General features: G+C 35.3%; 1 protein-coding gene across 1 annotated transcript in view; it reads right to left on the bottom strand.

Moving 5' to 3' along the window:
* The window catches only part of LOC146158079 (uncharacterized), a 104863-nt gene that overhangs the window by 76562 nt on the left and 4118 nt on the right, over positions 1–24183 (bottom strand). The window contains exons 4-24 of the mRNA XM_083383750.1: positions 23100–23274; positions 22557–22635; positions 21628–21832; positions 20662–20892; positions 17252–17396; positions 16449–16662; positions 15702–15807; positions 14068–14176; positions 13556–13736; positions 11234–11391; positions 10428–10551; positions 9696–9865; positions 8835–9001; positions 8054–8119; positions 6648–6763; positions 5163–5304; positions 4606–4720; positions 2984–3085; positions 1631–1780; positions 809–915; positions 40–224 (exon numbers count right to left, since the gene is read on the bottom strand). Coding sequence (XP_083239876.1) covers positions 40–224; positions 809–915; positions 1631–1780; positions 2984–3085; positions 4606–4720; positions 5163–5304; positions 6648–6763; positions 8054–8119; positions 8835–9001; positions 9696–9865; positions 10428–10551; positions 11234–11391; positions 13556–13736; positions 14068–14176; positions 15702–15807; positions 16449–16662; positions 17252–17396; positions 20662–20892; positions 21628–21832; positions 22557–22635; positions 23100–23274 — 3047 coding nt within the window. The remainder of the gene's footprint in view (positions 1–39; positions 225–808; positions 916–1630; positions 1781–2983; positions 3086–4605; positions 4721–5162; positions 5305–6647; positions 6764–8053; positions 8120–8834; positions 9002–9695; positions 9866–10427; positions 10552–11233; positions 11392–13555; positions 13737–14067; positions 14177–15701; positions 15808–16448; positions 16663–17251; positions 17397–20661; positions 20893–21627; positions 21833–22556; positions 22636–23099; positions 23275–24183) is intronic.

Genomic DNA, 24183 nt, shown 5'->3' with positions numbered 1-24183 from the left:
GTGTTCCCGTTATTGTTACAACCCTAATTTTTCACAGACCTGTTGAACCCACTCGGGTTAAACCCATTCAAGTTGTAGCCGTTCGACGTGAACACTTGCGGCGCACTTCCAGTGACGTTACACTGTGACGTCACTTGGTGAGCTGCCAAATATTCCACGCACGCACCCGACCACACGTAGTCAAGGGGAAATCCCAGGGGGACTTTCCCGAGGTCTGCGTCCGCCTTTCATAAAAATTAGGAACATGGTGTTAAATTTGTTGTTCGCGAATAAAACAAAAAAAAAAAGAATTTTTCGCCCCATAATGTTTCAGCTTTATTTTCTTATGATTATATTGAGTTTTTAAGCGAACTACAATTTTTTATATTTTTGGAACTAACAGGTTAGTAGACGAAGAATGAATTTTGAATCCCATACAATGGAAGGCAACATTTTATAACGGCTATAAATAAATCTTTATACAATAAACTATATATCCATATAAATTAAATAAATAAAAAAGTAATAAATACATAAAAAAATTCTTTTCACATTAAACGACTTGCGTTTTAACCTTGTTGTAACCAACTCCATCATGTCAAAAATTATCTTAATTCAATAGTGTTTAGACATTTTAAATATTCACTAAAAGATTGCAGACTATTGCAAAACAAAATATTCAGCAATATATGACCCTTCACCTTGTTTTCATAATTTGTCAAAAAATGCTTTAAAATCTTGAGCTGTAAAATTTTAAAGACTTGAACTGGATAAAAATAAGCAAATAAATTTACTTTTTTAATCAATTTTAGCAATTTAATTTACTCACTTGCTGTGGATTGAGTTTTTGCCACTCAGAGAACAAATGATCGATGTAGGCGTGTATTGGGTAAAACACTGGGTCGTAAGCTGCACCTGTGGTCGCCATATCACCCCCTGTAAGTTAAGTAACAACAGCTTGTATACAACGTAAAAAGTTATAAAAAACGAGTACATCTAAGTCAGTGTTTCCTAACCTTTATTCTCGGTTATCCAAATCATAAGCCTAAGCAAAACAGCAAACCTTTTTTTTAGGTAATACTCTTTGTATCGGGAGCATTTCATTCATATACACTGCATTTTTTATAATTTTAAAGTCACGTTTGGCTATTTTTTAACATAATTTTATAATTTTTTGGCGAGACATTTTTTTAGCAATTCTCCCACTTAAAAAATAGTTTGAAAATGCAACAAAATGAAAACATTAGAAAATGGTGACTAACACAAAACAAAAGTTCAAACTCGAAAGATGTGAATTCTGTAACAAATTGGATAATTAGTATTGTTATAAGTGAATTTTCTTAAAACATTGCGAGAATGGTATTCAAGCTGGGTTTACTAGGCAGTGTGATTTTTAAAAAATGTTTTTTTTTGGATTTTATGTTTTTTGCTGTTAAGATATTTAATTTGAAAAGCACATAATAGTTTCAATTTCACACAGGAACCATTTTTTGGCTCTTATCTTACCTATAGAAAATACCTTTTAAATCACAAAACACATTTAGGTAGTGAAAAAAAAATAGGAATTTTTATTTAACAAGAAAAATATCAAGATATTTTCAGTTCTGATGTCTTGCCAAATGTCTTGCCAAATATTTTGCCAACCACTTACCGATGTAGGAACGAACGTAAGACACAATTTCGAGCAGTTGTCGGCTGAGTTGTGCTTGTGTGGTTGCCTTCATAGCAATCGCCACATCCACCATTGAAGGAACCGGCACCGAAGTGTTGAAGTGACGGACAAGACATGGCTGCCACGGCACTGTTAGTAGTATTAACAAACAGTGTTTTAATGATCTATATACAGTGTTTTAATGATCTATAGACCTAGTTTGTTCACGCATAAAATATCTCTAAGTATAAAAGTGTTACTTAAACTTACTTCCCAGCGCAACGCCGGATTAGGGCTCAACTGTGTGTGAAAAAATGCTGTAATTGTAAAAAGTTATTTTACTCTGGTAGTGCCCTGGACGATCTACGGTCCGCGGCTCATTTTTCTTTAAACGTTTTCCAGTAAAACGCCTTTGATATTGATAATGCATTTCAAACCAAAAAGGTCGAGTGGATCGACATCATCGTCCCATCTCTTATAAGTGATGCTTGAATTGCTTCTCAGTCACATTAACTGAAGATGATACAAGTTCGTATAGAAACGTCTTAATAACCAAGATGATGTCGATCTACTCGACCTTTTTGGTTTGAAATTCATTAAAAAGCTACATTACCGATCCGTGCATAGTGTACCCAAGTTTTTTTATAATGTTTTTTTTATAAGACAACCTCTCTTACTCCCACTCTTACGTGCTTGTCAAAGCAATGCTTTTTCAGCTTTTAAAAAAAAATTAACTGCACTTAATGTTTTGTGTATTTGAGATTCTATTTTTGGCCCGCGTAAAAACACAAGCGCATATAAAGACGATTAATATGAAATTAGGAAAAAAATACGACGGTTACTTTATTTTGACATTGATACTGTAGTTGCCGAAATGTCTGAAAATAGAGAAAAAAAAGTCGATTTTCGTAAATGTTATGGCTTTGATATATTTTTTTAAATTGTTTAAAAAACCTGGGCATTGTTTTCCTACGTTCTAAAAACCAATGAGAAAAAAACAGCAGAACATGTTTCAAAACAGATTATTTCTTCAACCGTGCATTAGTGAGATACTAGCTGCTGAAGAATAAATTTACATTCCTTCTAAATTCCTTCTCAAGCCATTATTTCTGTAAAATTAAGTGTAGTAACACAAATAAAACTTAATTCTTCATTAAGTCTAGCTTTATAAAATTGGTCTGTGGCCCACTCAAAATGTTCCCATGGTCCACTACTAAGCCATGGCCCACTAGTTGAGAACCGCTGGCTTAGAAAAACCTCTGCATTTTGTTTCTCAGTTTTGAAAACAAATAAAAAATAATAATTTCGACTAAACTGACATGGACATAAAAATATTTTTTATTACATTATTACCTCCGCGATAATTGTGGAAAATTCTGAAGGGATGATCCGGAATACAATTTCCCTCCCCGCCGAAATAGTTGGGCTGCCACAAAACTGAATTGCTGAAGTTACCTGCAAAGAACAAACACTCTGTAGATAAATACCTGCGGCTTCTGAATAGCTAGATCACAGTCCAACACGTATGCGTAATCTGTATGTGTCTTTGATTACTCGCAATTTGTTTTTTTTACTGTTTTTCAAAGACTTCCCTGCCAGTTCATATAGAGCAGGGGTCACCAATTGTTTTTATCAAGGACCGGTTTAGCAGTTCGGCAAATTTTTTGTCGGGGCCCAAATTACGCTTTTCAAAACTATTAATGCCCACTATGTAAAGCAATTACAAAAACAGGGGGGATATAGGATTTGTGGGGTTTGGAGGCACAAAACAATTTAGAAGTTCGTCAAAAAGTTACGTCATTATTCTCAAAAACACCTATTTTTTGGAAAATTAGAAAGCGCCTTTAATTTGTACTGTCAGTGAATTCCTTGTAATGCATTTATAGGTAGTTTTGACATAAGTTTGGTGCCAATGAATCTAAATAGGTCTTCGTTAATTATTTCCTCACAGTTTCCAAGCTTTTCGCGTCATGACGTCAAAGTATACGTCCTGGTCGATAGAAAAAAAACACCTACAAATATGACGGTAAGCCAGAAAAGCGCCGAATTTTAACTCTAGCTTCAAATGTAGGACCGTTCGCTGAGATAAAGCGGTAAAATAGCGTCACATTCCCCGAGCAGCGAAATTCGCTGACAGCTCTTGTCTTACTGCAAATGGTTGTTTCGCGTTTAATTCGTATTGTCATTCGAGTCATTGGAGATGAGTTGATACCTCTTGGTCAGTTTATTTAGAGCAGGGGTTACCAAACTTTTTTCAAAAAGGCCGGTTAACATCAAAACCCTTTGTTGCTTGAATTTGTTTCTATAAGCTAAAAAAAATGTTTTTTTCCCTCTTTACACTGGTTTGGCCCTAACTGTGCGAAAAAAAAAAACTTCATGTTTTTTATGTAAAATGTGTTTGTCGCGAATTGGCGGCATCAGGAATGCGAGGCTGTTAATATTGGAAAGTGGGGAAAAATGAAAATGTTGCCAATGCTGTGCAGTGAAATACTAGGCCTAGTTGTAAAAATACGTAGACATGGCTCATGTTGGTGAAATTCGATGTTTTTAGGCTAATGTCTTATCTTTTGTTCGCTTACAAAAAGTTTAGTTAAGAATATTAGGTGGCCAATGCTTCGCTGCTAGATTTAAGCTTAGTTTTTGGGTCGCTGCGATAAAGGTTGAGAAGTACTGGCTTAATTGCCGGTAATTGTTCAAAAACAGTGTCGAAAGAACGAGTAAACTCTGTTGCTATATCAATTTTAATCAGTTTGAAACAAATGATAATAAATAAATTAGTAATAAACAATCTTTGTCGAACGAAACAATTTTATAATTAGTACAATGCCAACAGCATATTTCTAAAGTCTTTAATAAACAAAAATAATTAAGAGGGTTTTTCAGAAAATTGAAAGGCCCTTTCAAATACTTAAAAAACAGTTAAAAATGGCTGGATTTTGTTTAAGATGATTGTTTCTTGCACTTAATTTTCTTACCAGCATCTAGTGTGAAGTCAAAGTATGGAATGGTCGCTTTGCAGTTGTTTTCTCGTAAAGCCATCTCAACTCTTCTCAGAAAGGCTCGATTCCACGCCAGGAAATGGGCGCCCGACTAAAAATCACAGGAAAACATTTTAATAAGGCTGTGCGGTGTTAAACGCTTTTACAAATGAGCTTTACATTGACAAATAACAAAGTAAGGCAAGAATTTGGCGACGCATATAGGCAATTGAATTTAATTTTAAATTTTGTTGTGTGTTTTATTTCTGATATTACAAATAAGCTATATAATAGTATAAACCAACGTTTTCCAAACGTAGACCCCCTAGGGGCCACAGAGCGGTAATCAGGAGGCCACAAGCATGTCTTATTTTAATTATTATCCAGTTAATTTCGCGTTCTTCATGACTTTAGATATCCCTCTTATGATGTTATGTAAATTATTTTTTCCAATTCGTGAGCCGGATTTTCGGACTTTTAAATAAGTAAATTTATTTAAACACCTTTAAAGAAGGTTTTGAGACTTGGGAAACACTCTACAAAGTTGTCAATACCTGTGCAATTGGCGAATGCTGTATGTAGTCGTCCCTGATGGCATCCCAAGCATTGCTCATATCTTCAAGTTCAGTTGTTTTAAGAGATCTCACAGCAGAGATAAAGTCGGTTAGCTCATCTGGAAGGAACTTCCTGATTTCCCTGCAAATTTGCACCACATTGTAGCGTTAAATCTTGTTAGTTTGCTCAAATACTGACTTGCTAGCTGCATTTCATCGTTGTCAAATTTACATTAAAAAAAAATCACTTTAAAAATGTAATTAATTTTCACAAAATTGGTGAAAATTGGGTTTTTCTTAAAAAAGAACACTAAGTTGCAAAGTACCCTTTTCGTAAAAGTCATCACAAACTGGTTCCGCTATGACCGGAGGTCGTGAGTTCGAACCTCACCACAAGCAAGTTGTTTTTAGACCACCCTTACTTGCATGAAAATCCCTAACCCTCAACTTCCATTTGTTTTCATTTCTTTCAAGAAGCTCAGATTTTTGCCATGTAGGACAAAATTTCTAATTGCAACTTTTAGTTTTACTTATATTTTTCTTTCCCCATGGAGGGGGGGGGGGGGACAAAAAGCAGTTTTTTAGAAAACGGGCACCAGCATAAAACATTTTAATTATTATCCAGTGTATTTCAAATTTGTGTTTAATGTTTCGTGACGTATTTTTTCTGAAATTTGGGCCAAAATATTGAGGTTACAAATTGTTTGAGATGGGAGGGGGTTAACCAACCATGAACGGGTGATTGCTGAACTTCGAATCAACTTCATTCATAAAAATTAGCAAACCTGGTGGATTTTAACAGCTATTTACAAGTTCGTAAAATCCGCTAAACATGTAAAAATTCAGCTTGAACTTCTGGCAAACTTCTAGTTTAGTTCTAACGACATTAACACAAAATTTAACTTGAAACAACACAATAGTTTATTCATTAAACCAGGGTTCCCCAAACTGTAATCCGCGACGACTGCACAGGTGGTCTGTGGCGATATGACAAGAAATTAAAAAGTCACACGTTTACGTTGTACAGTACGTACCCTTTCAAATATGATTGCCGCAGTTATTCACAACTTAGTGATTTCGAAAGCTTTTACTATCCAGTATCGAAAATCTTTCTTGTTGCGCCTTCGTTGTTAAAAGTTGTTTATGAAAAATTCTCTTATTCCTCGTCTATGACGCAACAATATGTTCTTATCGCCATTCGAAAGAAATACAGGTCCAGACTTTCCGTGGACTCTGACTTACGAGTCTGCCTTTCACAACAAACTCCGAGATTATTTATGCAGAAAGAAGCAATCGCATTCGTCCCATTGATGCTGTCAGTTTTGTAAATAAATAAAATTCGTTTTTTTTTTGCTTTGTATTGCGGTCCGCGAAAAAACAGATTCACAAATAGTGGTCCGTGGTCCAAAAAAGTTTGGGAAACCCTACATTCGGCAAATTTTTTATATTATGTAGGCTGTAATATTCCATTATTTAGCTTCTTACTTTCTCTGAGAGGGAGTTGAACAAGCACATTGTAATATTCCGCCAGCAATACAATCGCAAGTCTCTGAACAACCGAGTCGAACGGTGCTTCCAACAGTATACTCCTCTGCGCCAATCTAAAGAAATAAGGCACAACTGAGCATTCACACATGCGAAAACGTGGTTAGGACAAAAACAATGTGATTTTGATACAATTAATAAACGTTCTATACAAAACGACGTCATTACTACCAAATGTTGCACAACATATGTGAATAATAGAAATCACCTTGACCAAGATAAATGTCGACCTTAATTCCTGATCAGTTACAGCAAAATAATCTAGCAAAGCTAGCAATTCAGGTTAGCTTATTGTTTCTGTAGAGGGGTTGCACACATTGGCTGTCACTGCAATTTAGTAGTTTTTTATATTTTAGTTATTCTACTTTGTTTTATTTAATTTTTAAAGTTTCTGACTTATTCTTATACTGTTGCGTTTGTTTTTATTCAGATATACTGAAGATGTCTTGGTTACGAAACATATATATATCTTTTAAGATCTGTTTATTGTGTCTGGCCTGAATTGCTAGCTTTGCTAGAGTATTTTGCATTCTATACAAAACGACGTCATTACTCTCGTGAAATAGACCACGAAACCAATTACCTCCAGTTGATTCTGGGTAACTTTAAATGTTTTTTTTTTATTTTAACAAAAAAGGAATCGCTGCTTTGAATCGACAATTACTGTTAAAATGTAAAAACTAATTTGGTATCCTAGTATCAGACGAGTACCGATATTACCACTCGACATTGGGTATCGCCGATCTAAAGAAATGCGTACAAGTGAGAACATATAACATGCAAAAGACGTGGTGAGTTAAAATACTGAAATAATTCAATCTCAATAGCATTATGAACCAAGGCTTCGGAGCCGGTTAAAAACAACCCGAGTCCGACTCCGGCCAAATGTAAGATTTTTCTCCCGAGTCCAGCTCTGACTCTACAGCCTGTATTTTACCCATTTACGCAACTAAATTAAGGTGGATTTTCTGCAATCCACTCATATTGGTGTCATAATTGATTCACCCGCATTGCATGGATAAAAAACATTTCACCATTTGCTATTACACATTTACAACTTATTTTGCCGCCTTAACAGTTTTAAAATTTGATACTGCGCATGTGCATGTCGGACTCGTGACTCGGGTAGTTTTACGCGGTCTTACTCGAGTCCCGAGTCCCGAGTCCGACTCCGACTCCGCAGCCCTGTTTTAAAGCCATTACATTCGTTAAAAAGAACATATACCGCTGTCGTTAGATGTTTTGCTAACAATCATGCCATTTAACAGTAGGGATGTACAATAATCGATATTTTACCAGACACCGATGAAAGTTTGATATTTTATATTTTCGAAAATATTTTTTACCTTGCAAGTTTTGTCGTTTGCGCAAATGGAAGCCGAACAAGCCTCGCCCGCTTTAAACCCGATCACCTGAATGAAAACAAATGGATTTTACTAATATAAAACCTGACAATGCACTCACCAAGAAACAGTACTTCATCGTCCAAGGCGAAAACCACAACAAAAAGCCTCGGTTATTTGAATTTGAACGCGTCAAACTGAGGTTAGTAGAGTTTAAAAGAAAATAGGGGATACTTAAGTGCGACTAGAAAAAAGTCGGTGATTTTCTGTTTTTACAAAAACGTCAATTTTTATTATGTCGTTGCCTTTATCAAAAAACACACTATTTTATTGAAGGGGCTAACACAACGGTTGTAACAAAGTATAACACCCCATAATTTCGCTAATAGAATCAGGTGTTTTAGATTCCAAATCCATACTACTCATTTTATTTTACATTTTGTAAAAAAAACTACCAACAATTTCGAAAAAATAAATATTCACAAAATTATATTTTACATTTTATTCACGACAAAAAAAATTAAACACAAAACATTTTTACAGCGGAATAAGACAAATTTCAATTTTCAATAGACACTGTATAGTTTAAAATCGAGTTTATCTTACATTTTGTAAAAAAAAATAGTAGAACTTAGAAAAAAATCATTTAAAAAAAAATAATTTGACAGTTTGTTTACGACAAATTTAACTAAACAAACAAAAACATTTCTCCGGCAGAATATCACAAATTTCCATATTTTTAGCATAGTTTAAAATCGTGCATTAAACACCAGTGACTACTCGCCTGGTACCGAGATCCCCTTTCTACGTTGATTCTCTTGCACTGACTGAGCGACTTCGTTCTACAAACGGTCTGTGACGATCCGCGCTGCTTCATACAACAAGCTCCAACTATACAACGCTGTCTGCATTCCTGTCTTGTGGCGAAGTTGTTTATGTTACCTTCACAACCTGGAAATAATTTAAATGAAACAAATTTTTTATTTAAACAATTAAAAAAAAGAAATTAACAACCGTTTTTTTACAGCATAACCTCCATAAAAAAATGTTAAAACAATAAATGCATTTGAGTTAGGCTTGAAATTATTAGGGGAGTTGATTTTGGGTTAGGTAAAAGGTTGTTTAGGCCTGATTCTGACCAATTAGATCTCAATCTGACGGAATTAGGACTTGTTCTGATTTAAACGTTATTACGACTATTAGGTATTAGTTGTATTTTGGTTTTATTCAAAACTGTGTTTTATTCCAACAATTTCGAACTGATGTCTGGAGTCTGTTAAAACCAGCTCAGAGGGAATAACAAGGGCCAACAGGCGTTTACTTTCGAAAAGTCTGTTTACAACTTTAATCTATTCTTTTTATCGACGAAAGAAGAAAATTACCAAAAACAGGGGGCAAAACTGCAAACCATAAACATTTTTTTTATTATTTAAAGACTTTTTGAAAAAATACATATATTGTGTGTATTTCAGATCATTGAAAAAGATCGGCGAAAGAAAAAAAGTACCAAAAACAAAGTACACCGCAATAAAGACCATACACATTTTTTTAGTTAATTATATATTTTTTTCTTAAATCACACTTTAAATTATGTGTATTTGAGATCCCCGTATTGAAATTGAACGGTGAAAGAAAAAAAGCGAACCTCTATAGTTAAACTGACGGCAGGCCCCTGTGAACCGGTCGTGGAACCATCGGGGCCCGGCGCCTGCAAATGGAACCTGGTCCCGGGCGCAGGTTTGGCCGGCGTCGGAAGCGTACAGGCAGATGTTGCACAGGGATCCACACCTTGGCCCTTTGTGAGTGGGGGGACACCTGAAAATTAAAGGGGGTTATTAGGTGTGTACGATACTGAACATCTCATTCCGATACCGATATTTTGGACAAAAGTAGGGATGTACGATATTAGACAATAGACATGTTACACACCTTGGCCCTTTGTGTATAGGGGGTCAACTGAAAATAAGGGGGTGCTGTTGTTTACACGGGTTTTGAATAAGGATGACCCAAACTGAATATTTTATTCCAACACAAATATTCGACATAAAATATCGCGATTCGGTATCAAATGACGTCATCACCATGGTCAAACGAGCAAAACAGATGTAAAAGGTTAAAATGCCTTTTTGCCAGGTCACTGTGCCAAGGTTCGCTTATAGCGTTAAGAAGTACTATTTTAAAAAATCCGTCAAGGTAGAATTGCAGTGTTGATGCGTGAACAAAGGCTGCAATTGCTATTTCGGATGAGATATTCGAAATGAAAGAGATATTCGAAACCTACCAAATGTTATATATGTATGTGCTTTTATATTCTTACTACGTCTTTAACTACAACCTCTAACTATTATGCTTCAAAACATATCTCCGTTTTACTCACGTGCATTTCGGTCCGCCATCTTGGCTTGTGCACACTCCTCCATTTAAGCAATAGTCAGCTCTGCAGAGGTTCCTGCTGCTACAATCATCTCCATGGAAGCCACCCAGGCAATCACACCGGTAACCTATAATACAACACATAATTAGCACTGCTGGCGTTTCTTTCTTCTACAACACCACGTGGTATATTTCAAAACCGACTTTGTGCGTTTTCGTATTTCCCCAGTATCGGACGAATACGGATACTACCACTTGACATCAGGTATCGGCTACGATCCGATATTATCGGACATTTCTATTTTTTTTCACACAACTCAAAATACAAACAATCTCCAGAAGAGCTGTTTTAGGTTGTCAGTGCGTCTAGCAACAAAAATAGACCAAACCAGTGCTTGTCAGCCTTTTTTGGAACAGTACACACTTTTACGTTTACTTAAGAACTTGTACAACCCAGTCCCCAGTCCAAGCGCTAAACTTATATAAGCGTAAACCCTGTTGTGCTGCAAAAAAAATATCAACCGTTATGAAGAACTGCTCACAAAAACGATTATTAAGAGAAATATTTGCTCATGATGTCACAAATATAATCTAGTATCTTACAAGCTACGTGCGCTAAACACACGTGATTCCGTGTATTGCACACTGCAGTAACCTGTTTATTTATTATGATACTGATCATACGCTTATAGTAACACGGTATTACCCCCCAGTACACCCCATCAATGTTGTACATCCTTTAACAACTCTGGTACACCCTGGTGTGTACGATAAACCGATTGAAAAGTACTGCACTAAATAACTCATTACCTTGATTGTCGTTGATGCAAATTCCACCGTTCTGGCATGGGTTGACGTGGCATGCGTTGGTGAGCCTACAGTGGGGTCCATAGTGGGTAGGGGGGCATTCACAGGTGTACCCCTCATCAACCATTGTGCATATACCGTTGTTTCTACACGGGTTGGCGCTGCGAACAATAGTTGTGGGAGTTTAGCGTAAAATGCATTGCTCAAGGCAGAAATTAAGCCTTAAAACAGACTTGGACAACTAGATATTTCTAGATAAAAAATTGTAAATCCATTGCGGTTCGCGATTGTATCATCATCGGCTAATGTGAATGCTATATACCGTAAGGCATATAAATACTAATATACTTAGGTAGGCTATGCACAGATCTGTAATGTAGCTTGATAATGAATTGCAAAGCCAAAAAAGTTGAGTAAATCGACAGCATCTGTATAATGCTCTAACTCAGAATGATAAGAATTGTTCCACCTTGGATATATTTCCGTCACATTAGCTGACGTATATTTCTAGATTTAGCCAGAAAAGTGCAAGCCTTGATGTACGTATCGTTGCCATAAACAATGTTTAAAAAATTAGAAAAAAGTTGTCTAAAATACTATAAACTAACCAAAGTCGATCAATGGTACAATAGAAAACTAGCCTGACGTGAGGTTCGAACTCACGACCTCGGCTAATTTGAAAATGCTAACTAAACATACAATTCTGTTTGTCAACGTATTTCTATTAAAAATACACAGACGGATTTAAAATTAGCAACAAAACCGTTTGATTTTGTTTAGTAATAAGCGATTTGCTATAGAACGAAAAAAAAATGTTTCAGAAAAACATTTTACAAAACTGCCTAGAATAATCTGATTTACAAAAATGGCTAAAGGGACTTTCAAAAATTGTTCATTTTACGAAAATGAATACTGAAATAAAAAAACGTTCCAAAACGGCAACAAATTGTATTATGTAGGTAGCCACGTCATTTATCCCCAAACCCGCCACAGTAATGTTTGATTTATTTTTTTTTTTTCAATTTCTAAACATAAGTGATCTTTTAGTTTCTTTTTTTTTCTTTTTTTTCAATTTCTAAACGTAAATGATGTGCATGTCAACGGTTTTTGATTAAGCGAATTGCAACAGTTCAAAAGGGTTGTTTAACGTTTAGATGTCTGCTATTGTTTGTGGTCCCTTGATAAATAGGACATCGGTAAATATTTGCCTCTTTGAAATTTCGCCAAAGTAAACAGATAACGGTAAGTGATACTACTTCGGATCTGGCAAGCGCAAATCAACTCCTGAAGTATTTATCGAGTTTTTATTTTAGCCGCAAACCTGTACTTTCCTAACATGCCGTGTTGTGCGAATATTTGCAAAATGACGCCACTCGAGAAAATTCAAGACGGGTATTTATCTATTATAGACAGATAATATATATATATAGGTCATTAAACTGGGGTCCATGAAGGTCTAGGTAAAATATACGTGTATTGCTTAAAAATGGAACAAATTTTTAAATGAATACAACTTAACAAAAGAAAACGTTAAATGTGTTCAGACTTAAAGGTATTTAGACTTTATTTTAGTTTCCTATTTGTTTATGGAAAACAGTTAAATTTATTTCATTTAATAAATTACACCTGTGAGGCGGTCTAACTTTTCCTTACTGTAACCAGCTTGTATATATCTTTCTACCCAGTCCAGTTACTCGAATTTGACTCGTCGCATTCCTAAATATACTCGTAGTGAGTCAAATTATTTGGATTGGGTTTGTAATATCCCTTATGCCAGGGGTTCTTAAACTGGGGTCCATGGACCCCTTGGGGGTCCGTGAACTAGTGCTAGGGGGTCCATGAAGATCTAATTGAAATATTAGTGTATATTTAAGAAGTAATCACATCATTAAAGAAAACAATTTAATCAAAAATAAAACGGTATTGCACTGAATGTATTTAGACTCCATTTCACTTTCGCATTTTTGGACCAAAATCAGCAAATTTGTGAAGTATATTTCTTTTGTGACGTCAATTTTTTTAATTTTTTTGCCTACAGTGGTCCACGCGAGATGAAAGAACATTTTAGGGGTCCGCGGTAAAAAAAGTTTAAGAACCCCTGCCTTATATGCTCGCAATAAGCCTGACTAAAGCTCGTCGAATCCCAATTTACATATAATTTTCACTCTTAATTAAATCGCATCCTTATAATCGTACACACAACACACCGCACCAGGTATGAATGTAGTCGTGAATCCGAACCTTACCACAGACTAGTTGTTTTTCCAGCCTGCCTTGCTTGCATTTTATCGACTGATACGGTTAGTCTGTGATGGTTTTACACACCTGCACGGATGTGTGTTCTGGCATCGATCTCCGGTGAATGCCTCCAGACACTTGCATTCAAACCCTGCTATTTTGTTGGTACATCGGCCCTCGTTTAAGCAAGGCTGGCGATGACAGTAATCGTAGGTCTCGCATCTTTGGCCGGTATAAGGAGGGGTACAGGCGCAGTGGTAGCCGCCACCTGAAAAAAAGTGTTTTTAAGGTATAGTTTATATGCACTATACTATGAATTGGCCGTGTCCACTGTCCAGCTTGTGAAACAGGTCACGGGCTGGATGAAATTTACTGGCGTGCCGGATCCAGCCCGCGGGTCGTAGGTTGCCGACCTCTGTTTTAAATTGTGACTGATCAAGTAAAACAAGAACGTCCAAACAAACTGCACTGTGACGTAACAAACAGCAGGATACAAAATAAATTTCAAACAGGTTTATTCACAAGGTCGTCAAGCGAGTGTTCAAGGTGGAAAAACGAATGGTAAAGATTCGTTATGCTATATTGTACAATGAGATTACCTTCATTGGAGCACACGCCCCTGTGAAGACAAGGATTTGAAGCACAACGATCAGTCAGCTCACAAATCACTCCTGTGAATCCGTCGGGGCAAGTGCACGTGAAAGGTTGCTGAGAAGAGATATAATTTATGTTGGGTTTAACATTGTTGGTACGACAAATACTTTGTTTTCTATTTTTTTATTTCCTTATTTTAATTAACAACGTTCCGATGAAATACTACTATTTGCCGACTAACAACTTTACATTTAATACAACACCTGCATTTCATGTTATGCTGAAAAGAGTACAATGCTACAGACAGACCTATATAGCTAATTTATTTAAGTTTAAAAGTTTAAAAATATTGGAATGTAATTAGAATTAACGCATTCTTAAAAAAAACAAAAAAAAAAAATATTATTTGAACTAGGATTACGTTGAATTAATTCACAATAACTTGATTTAAAACCCAATTTAGTGTAATAAGAATGTGAACGACAAAAAATCCTAGGGTATTTGGTATTATTTTAACGTAGCCTATAATTTTCAGACTGCAAAATTCACGTGGAAGTCGTTCCAAAGTGTTTTAATTCAAATTCCTCGTTCTGACTAGAAAATATAAATGCCATTTTTGCTAAAATCCGAATTAGGTTAGAACTAACTCCAGAGCACACAAGCAATCCGCAAATTGGATTGGTATTAGAATTAAACGCCATTTTGCTTTAATTCTTAACTTAGTCTACTAGAATCTGACCTTAACAAATTAAAAAACATTTAAGACTATGCTTTCAAACAAAAAAACGCGGGAATCCCATTAATGAACTTCCTATTGTAGTATAGTGCACAACGATTTACCTAAATGTAATCATAGATTTTAAGCGCTTTGATTAGCGGCCAAATTCGTTATCTCTAAATCGCGATTTTGAACGATTGGTAGAACACAGTGGTTGTCGGAGTTGCCAGAAAACGTAAACATTTTAAAGGATTAACAGGCACGAACTAAAAGGTTCATGACATCTATGATCTGCAGAGGTGATATCTTGTAGGGAGAAACGCACTTAACCTATTTTATTAGATCGTTAATCTTGTGTCTTAAAGGCCATGTAAAGAGGATTTTTTAAGTGTAAGGCGATTAGATGATTCAAAAAATTAGCCGACAAATTTCTACTGAAATACCGTTTGGCAGAAATTTTGGCTAAACTTTCTTGGTTTGGAAAATTTTTGAATTTATAGCTCAGATTTGTAATTCCGTAAACTTAAGTATTTTTTTTCATTGAAAATTTTGTTGAATTGGGCCCATTAAATTTTGAAAGCCTAAACAAAAATAGAACATTATGACATCGTATTAAAAACGTTAAAAACCAAAAAATAAAATAAAGAAAACCGGTTAATCGAAAAAAATGTAAAAAAAAATAAAAAGTTCAAAACAATAAAACATATACGTTATAGGCAAAAAATTAAAAGCAAGTTTTATAAAAGAAAAAGAAAAACAAGCAAAAAATATAGATCACAACAACCTAAGTAACATAAAACGATAAAGCTTAGTTCTAAAGAAAAAGTGTAGCACAAAAACAGAGATTATCGGCAAAATACAAAACAAAGATAAAAACTAAAGCCAAAATCGTATAATTAAATACCAAGCAGCATTCATTACCTGGTCATTGAGTGGTGTGTTTGAGCAAATTGCGTTGTGACGACAAGGGTTGGCTCTGCAGTAGTTTGAACGTTCACATCTTGCTCCAAAGTGACTTCCACGACATCTGAGTATAGCGAGGTTTGTCACGTTTAATCAAACGTCGACTTGAAACTTGATTTGAAGACGATTGAGAAGAAATGCGTTTAGGTAAATTATTAGTTGGGTTACACTGTAAATTCTTTGAATCACTGTTATTTTTTTATTTAAACGTTTTAACTCTTAAACTTAAATGCTAACTTTGCTTGATTTTTCCCTTGTTTATCGCCTAAACATGGTAAGTTTTATACTTAACGTTAAATGCGTACACTGCGTTTAAGATTAGAAGAGCGAAAAACGAAAAATTTGTGACATTTTTTTTAGTTTTTTTTCTTGTATTTCTTTTAGTTGGCTGTAAAACGAACAAAGCGACCTAGATATAACGAGGTTAAGTATAGCGAGGTTTGTTTGAATAAAAAAGTAATCAATAATTCGGTAATTTAAAAAAAACTAGAAGACAATTACTCTAATACAATTAAAAAAAAACATTGAATAAAACGTAGTATGGGTGCAGTTGACTTAAAACAACGAAACTTAAAACTATCACAGCAATGAAAAGAAAAAAATCAATAAAAATAATATTTTTTTATCAATAAAATAATATTTTTTTAAGGAAATAATATAAAAAATGATACTGACATAAAAAGGGAGGAAATAGTGATTTCAAACCTGCACGAAAACCCGCTGTCAGTGTTACTACATTGCGCTCCATTCATACAAGGCGTCGACGAACAATGGTCGATTGTGTCGCACAATGGCCCGGTGTGGGTGGGGGGACACGCGCACGAAAAGCCCCCCTGAGTGACGTCATCGTTTGGCGTGCAGCGTCCGCCGTTGAGGCAGGGCGACACGCGACAGGCGTCAAGCGTCTCGCAAAGGCTTCCTGTGTCGAGAAAGGAAAGGAAATGGATTTAAAGGAAGCGTAACCAACACAATGTTGATGCGGTTTATTTGATGCTTTTGTAAATGAAGTTTATTTTTATTGATGTTTTAGGCTTTTTTCTTTAATTGCCGTGTTTGGTATAAAAAAGTTTTTTTTTTCTTTCTTTTATTGCTGTGTTTGGTATATGAAGTTTTTTTTTCTTTCATTGCTGTGTTTGTTACACGATTTTTTTTATAGATTTGTTAGATCGCAAAGCTTACCTGGTATATTTGATGTGTTTTTCGGTGAACGCAGTTTTTTTATTGATGTTTTTGTTATACGAAGTAAAAAAAAAATTTTATTGATGTTTTTGTCATACCGTTTAAGTTATTTCCTTAAAAGAAAAAAATGTTTCTTTACCTGTTTATTGTGTTTTTGTTTGACGGAATACGATTCCATTTTTTATTTTTCATAATTTTTTTATTTTATTTATTTATTTTTTTATTTTTTTATTTTTTTATGTAATTTTATTTTTTAATTTCTTAATTATTTTTCATTTTTATTTTTTTGAGCCAACAGCATCTACCGTTCATATTGTAAGACAACTTACCGGTATAATGTCCAACGCAAGTGCAATGGAATCCATCGTCGTCGTTATGGCAACGTGCCCCGTTCATGCACGGCTCTTCTGCGCATGCGTCGACCAGGTCACACCTCGGCCCGGTGAAACCGTTCGGGCACCGGCACACGAAAGACTGGGGAGAAATAAAAGGTTATTTCACCGGCTCGCTCGTATTACGCTTACACTCATAATCAGTTGTAGATTACGACAAATTACTTAACTTAAGTGTTTAGACCAGGGGTTCTTAACCTTTGGTAACCTGTCGAACCCTTATGTTATTCTGCAAGCGTTCGTCGAACCCCAAATTTTCGCTCAATTTTTGTTTCTTCCTCCTAGCAGCTGAAACTGGACATATTCAAATTTATAAACTTGCATTTATAAAGGCTAAATTGGCCAAACTTTCAGTTTATACCGTTGCATGGCACCTTGGCACATACAAGAGGTTCGAATTTAGCTTGAAATGACAGCATTTATGTTTCAGAGGGTTCTCGCCGAATCCTTGAAACAGCTGCGTCGAGCCCCAAGGGTTCGATCGAACCCTGATTAAGAACCACTGGTTTAAACCCAAAACGACTTTTTTTACATTACTTGACTCAAGTTTTTTGGACAAATGACGTGACTTAACTGGGTTATTTGTGTTAAACTTTTGCACGTAAAATAATTTGCTTACTGTGTATTTTGTTTTGTTAGTTTTGAGTTATTGCTCATAATCGTACTAGTCTTCATATTTTTTATAGCTTAACGTTATATTTTTTATCACTGATTTGACTTTGAGTTGCTCTAATAATGACTTGACTTGGGCAACTGATGGCTTCGACTGGGACTTGTCATATTTTTTGAAGACTTGACTTGGACTAATGTCATTTTCAAATGACTTGCGTAAAACACTGTAATGAGAGCCGGTGCTCCGAGTAACTAATTTCCCATGGCTTTTGTTTTGTTTAGTTCATTGTGGGACTCCCCCCATATTGATGAGCCCTGGAATACAAAACCGCCATCAGTGTTAAAGGTTTCACAGCAATCGACAATAAAGCCCTCACATTTACTTTTAAAGTGAAACACTTTTAATGTGATCTTTGTATATGGCCGTATTTGTCCAATTTTAAACAGAGGAATCAGGTGGCACTGTACAAAAACAAATTGTATTGGATTCTCGACAAGCTTCCTGATGAAGCGCGGTTGTGCGAAAGCTTGTCGAGAATCCAATATAATTTGTTTTTATACACTGTCACTTTTAATGTGAAAACACTTTTAATGTAAAAGTTAACTAAAAAACATTTAAAGACTCAAAGTGTTTGTGGCAACCCTGTAAATGCTTCAGGTGACAAACAGTGGTTTAGTCAAACGAAGTTACTATATAAAAACGCCTTAAAACAAGCCGGAAAGCGTCCGTTATTTCACTGCGAGGTAACAACAGTCCGAGGCGCGACTTTTTCTGGCTCAACAAACAAAAGTTATAAATTATAGAAAAAAAAAGTGAATCTATTCCATGTTGATCCAAAGGTGTGTTAAAAGAAAGTGAAAAAATTGCGTTGAATGCTGGTGTAGTCAAACAAAGTTACTATACAAAACGGCTGAAAACAAGCCAAAAAGCGCCCTATCAAAACGGCGCCGTTAATTTGCTGCTAGCAGCAGTTCAAGGTTTTGGGAAAGTGCTTGAACTTTGGGCGTGAGATATCAGATTGCGGGTTGCTTACCTGGGAACTAAACAGGAGCACAGCTAGCAATTAGACCACCCAGCTGTAGTAGTACAACGGTGGCTGGATTCAGTGGACTGGAAACGGGATTAGCTTGTCAGATTAAGGATCGCTGGACGTTAAAGCTTGGGGGTAGGTTTTGTTCAAAGGCATTGTTTTAGAAGATTTTTTTTAAGGGATATTTTGAAATCACACAATTTTAGTGGCCGACCAAAGGTAGAATGATACATTCGGCTCGGTGAATTAAATATGTGTTGCTATATGTGGTTAAAGATTTTTGTTAAAAATGACAAAAACTACAAACCTCGCCAACACTTTTATACAATAACATAAGCGAGCCTTTCAAGTGTATGGCAGTTCATTTTAAACTGAAGTCCTAGTCATGTAATTTGCCACAAAAATTGAGTCAAAGACTTTACTTACCCAAGCCCAACCCAAATCACGTCTATAGCAAGAAGTTTCCAGTTAAAGTCATTATATAAATTAAAAATTCAAATTCGTATTCCATTTAAGCACTTTCAATCGAAGGTCCTTGCCAAGTTATTTGTGCAATAGACTTAAGTCAACTGATTGTATCTGAAATACTTAAGTCAGGTCATGTGATTTAAAAATGACTTAAGTACACCCAAGTCAAGGTTGCAGGATCTAGCTCAGTGCTTCTCAACCTATGGGTCCAAAATTAAGTCGCACTTTGATTTGGTTGGGTCGCCGACCGCAGTAGCTCACATGTTTATACTAATTGAGATTGTTTCTGAGAAAGATTTCTCAATTAAGAAAATTAAGGAAGCAATACAAATAACGTCTTATTATTGAAATTCGAAATTCTTTATGCTAATGCCTATTTTTGTTCGCTCACAAGAAGCTAGCTTTTATTTCGCTCACAAGAAAAAACAATTGGGTCGCCAAAGCTTAGTCGTCATACTTACGCTTAATATTTGTGTCGCCGCGAAAAAAGGTTGAGAAGCACTGATCTAGCTGAAAAAGGGGCAGCACATGTCAACAAACTAAAAACATCATACATCTTGTAATTACGGTCGTATTTCTAAATAAGGCAGCGTGCTAAGGGTTAGCGATGGTGCGGTTGCAACTCTTGACCATTTTTGGTCTCTAAGAAACCTTGTTTGCGTTGCTTCACAGAGCAACTGATTTTTGCAGAAAATCAGTAAAGAAAGTCGCTGATTAGGTTAAACCTTCGCAATTTTAACTGTGCGCAATGGAAATAAGGTCTAGTGAGGTTCCAGATCAGGGCGCCATTACTGATGCTCAAGGGTGCCTAGCAATATTTGGAAAGCTTTACGAATCTTACTTTGGCTTTATGGCTAAGCATCTTGATACAACTCTTTGTGTAGTAAACCACAAGACGAAAATTTTAGTTGGATGCTGCAAACCATATGAGGTTGTGAACCACCGGTCTACTTGGTAATTAAGCTTTATAAAAATAGTTTTTTTTTTAAATAAAATCAGATTTTTTCACATGAGAAAAAGCATTTCGAAAAGCAAAACCTGTTTGCTTTAAATATACGTATTTTTGTTTTATATATATCATTTTTTGTTTTGTTATACATTATTTTTAATAGTCTCAATTTCTACAAAATTTCACTAAAAAAACATGCTTCTTTCTTAAAAACGCACACACAAAAAATGATGTTTATCTTTTACCAAAATAAAGTAACTTCTATTTACTTCAAAAAAATAGCTCACCTGTCCTCTATTCTGGCACTCGCCTCCGTTCAAACAGGGCTCTGTGGCGCAGTGGTCGAGCTGTTCACATCGTTCGCCCTTGTAGCCGGTTACGCAAGCGCACATGAATCGCAGCCGGCTACCGAAGAAGGGGGTGCAAATAGCGCCGTTCATGCAAGGCGAGGAATAACAGGGGTCGCCGTATTGGCAGCTGTCGCCGATGTAACCGTCTCGACAGTCGCAGGTGCGGCTCTGGGGAAAATATATGACAGCTTAAAGCGGTGTTTTATTAACACAAGAAAGAGGCGAACTGGGTAGAAATGTAGGACAGCTTAAAGCGTTTTTTTTTCTCCAGTACAGGAAGCGGTGTTTTATTCTTAAAAAAGAGAAGCCAAAAAACGGTTGCTGTTTTTTTTAATATAAGAAAGCGCTTTCAGCAGTGTTTTTTTATTCTCAACAAAAAAGCAAATCTGGCAGAAATGTAAGACAGCTTGAAGCGTTTTTTTTTAATTCTAATATAAATTAGGTGACTCTGGTTAAAATAGAAACAGCTTAAAGCGATGTTTTATTTTTAAGGAGGTGCGATACTGGGAGAAATAATGTGCCGTTTTTATTCTAATAAGAAATAGGAGAATCTGGTAGAAATATAAGACATTTCGAAGCGGTGTTTTAATTTTAATAGGGGAGATGCAACTCTGGGAGAAATATGTAACGGCTTCAAGCGATGTTTTTTATTCTTACAAGAAAAAAGCGAATCTGGTGGAAATACAGTGCATTGTATTTTCGATTGATGCATAAAATGACTAATATTAACATTTTTTAACAACAAAAAACTAAAAAAATAACAAAAACAAACGTATTTTTAATTAGTGCAGTGAATAGCTAATATAAAAATTCTTTAACTAAAAAAAATCACGTATTTTCGATTTAAACATAGAATGACTAATATTAACATTTTTTTACCAAAAAACATTAACAAAAACTCACGTATTTTGTATTAGTGCACACGCCGTTCAGACAGGGTCGCCGTCTACACCAATCAGTCAGCTCACAGTGTGTTCCACGGTAGGGTTTTGGACACTCACACCTGTATGACGAGGCCTCATGAACGCAGCTTCCGCCGTTTCGACACACGTTTAAATCGCAGCTGTCCGTGTGCTGGCATTCTGGCCCGTGGAATCCGTCCAAGCACCTTGTGATGTTTATAATATTTGTTTGTAGCATGTAATAAAAAATACGCGCACATATGTGTGTGATAACGATTGTGATGTAGCCCTTCTGAAGCTGCTTTTGGACAAACGAATACGGCTTATGTATCATTAGTACACCGAAATCTTAGTACAGGCAACTAATATTGAAGGGGATCTACAGTACAATAACATTCGATGCACGATACACACACATATGTGTTAAACAACTGTGATCTACTGAAGCTGCTTTTTGACCAACGATTACGGCTTACGTATAATTAGTACACCGAAAAGCCATTGCAGACTCACCGAATCTGTCGATCAATGATGCAAGCAGAGCAGGCTAGAAAAACAACTAGCCTGCAGTGAGGTTCGAACTAACGACTTTAGTTACGAATTGGTGAGTTTACGATGGCTTTCGGTGTACCATGTAACATGTGATTATTATTTACAAGCTGGTGTGTTTTACAAATATTTTATCTCTTAAAAATATTGAAAAAGAGTAAGTTTTTTACGTTTTAAAAGAGTGTAAAAGACTGGATAGAATTACCAGCATTTAGACTTGCAACAACATTTAGTTTACCATATACCATAAAGGCAAAGATTCTTCAAAAAACACAGAAAAAAAAACAGAAAAAATTGTAGGATACAATAACATGTAAAAATTCGCTCAAAATTGGCCAAGTGTTAACTTAAAATTTTTTTTTCAAACCATGGGTATCTTACCTACACCTGTAGCCATCTTCCAGTTCTTCGCACTGTGCATTGTTTTGGCAAGGTTCGCTTGCACAAAAACCTGGATTTTCTACAAAAAAAGTATATTTTGAAAATCGTAAAACACAAAAATTTAAATTTTTTAAAGATACACAAAAATAAATTGAATTTTGAATCTTGTCAAAAAATAAATAAAATAAATTTGACTAAATGAGAAATCAAATTAAGTTATTTTATCCCAAATGCTTCAGTTAAGTGTGACTGACAAGATTATGCACAAACACGCCAGCCAAAGAAAGATTTAAAAACAGTGACTTTCAATCAATTTTGACGTAATTCATTGCAACACTGCTGTATATTGCTGCATTACCCAACTGAATTAAACTTATATTGCAAAAACACCCCCAAAAAATTACAAGATATCCAAAAAATAACCTTGGCAGTTTGAGTTGCAAACATTGCCCCGAAAAAGCTACAAAATACCCAAAAACTAACATTGGCCCTTTGAGTAGCTAAAATACCCCAAAAATATTGCAAAATGCCCCTAAAACTAACCTTGGCACCCGGAGATGTTGTGACAATGTACTTGTCCTTGTCTACACACACAAGTTGTACAACGTCCTTCCATCCATTCCTCATCGTTGCTGTGAAAGACACCACTTGCATCGATGCACCTCACAGGAACACATTCGCATGACTCCAAATTCGTGAGTCTTTGTTCTACTTGAGCCTGTAAATAACAAAATGCAAAACTAAGTTTTGTTTTTGTTGTTGTCATTTTTTTTTAATTTTTTTTTTTTTAATTTACCATTTAAAAAAATCTTTACAATTTTTCAGATTGTTTTAAAAAGTACGCCACAAATAAGCACAACAATATTTAAAAAAATATTTAGGGTAGCACTGAATTTACAAAATTAACATTTTGTTGACGACTAGATCATTGTAGAATGACTAAATGAAAAATATGTAACAGATTTTCTAACTGTAGAACAAATATCAAAGCCCATACAGAAGAAGGTAAAAAAATTTTTTAACTGTTTTGAGTAATTCTTTATATCTTTTAACATGATAAATGGTAACCATGGTATTTTCTAAATCTTTTCAACCAACTTAAGTTTTTTGAGTTAATTTTTATAAAAATCCATAAAATTTTTGGCCTGTTATTGCAAAGAAAAAAAAGAAGACGAATATACATTAGAATTATTTGAGAAAAAATTGCAGTGGAATAAAATAGACACATTTAATTGGCCTGTTGCCAAAGCCCCAAAATAATTAAAAAAGAGTTACAAAAAAAATTCCTACCTCTTTGCGAAAGATATTATGTCTCATATATACATATTTACACATATGTTTGACTTGAGGTTAATTTCATTAAGGTATTGGCATAAAAACAATAAATAACAGGCCAAATCATATAAACATGATTAACTTGACCTTTTCAGCTCAGCAAACAGTTTTATTTATTTACAGTATACACCCTGGGAGAGAAATTGAAATATAGGGTTACTGAAGAGCTACAGCTTTACAAACCAGGCACTGCCCCAGTCTTGTTTTCTGATTTTATTTGAGTTATTTAGTTTGATTCGGCAGTTTAATAAAATCACACATTTAATCAGCTTGTTTCCAAAACCCCAAAATA

Source organism: Ascidiella aspersa, chromosome 3 (assembly GCF_963924565.1).
Source record: "Ascidiella aspersa chromosome 3, kaAscAspe10.2, whole genome shotgun sequence".
Classification (NCBI taxonomy): Eukaryota; Metazoa; Chordata; class Ascidiacea; order Phlebobranchia; family Ascidiidae; genus Ascidiella; species Ascidiella aspersa.
Note: the sequence above shows the minus strand (reverse complement) of the source record. Positions and strands in the feature narration are given on the sequence as shown.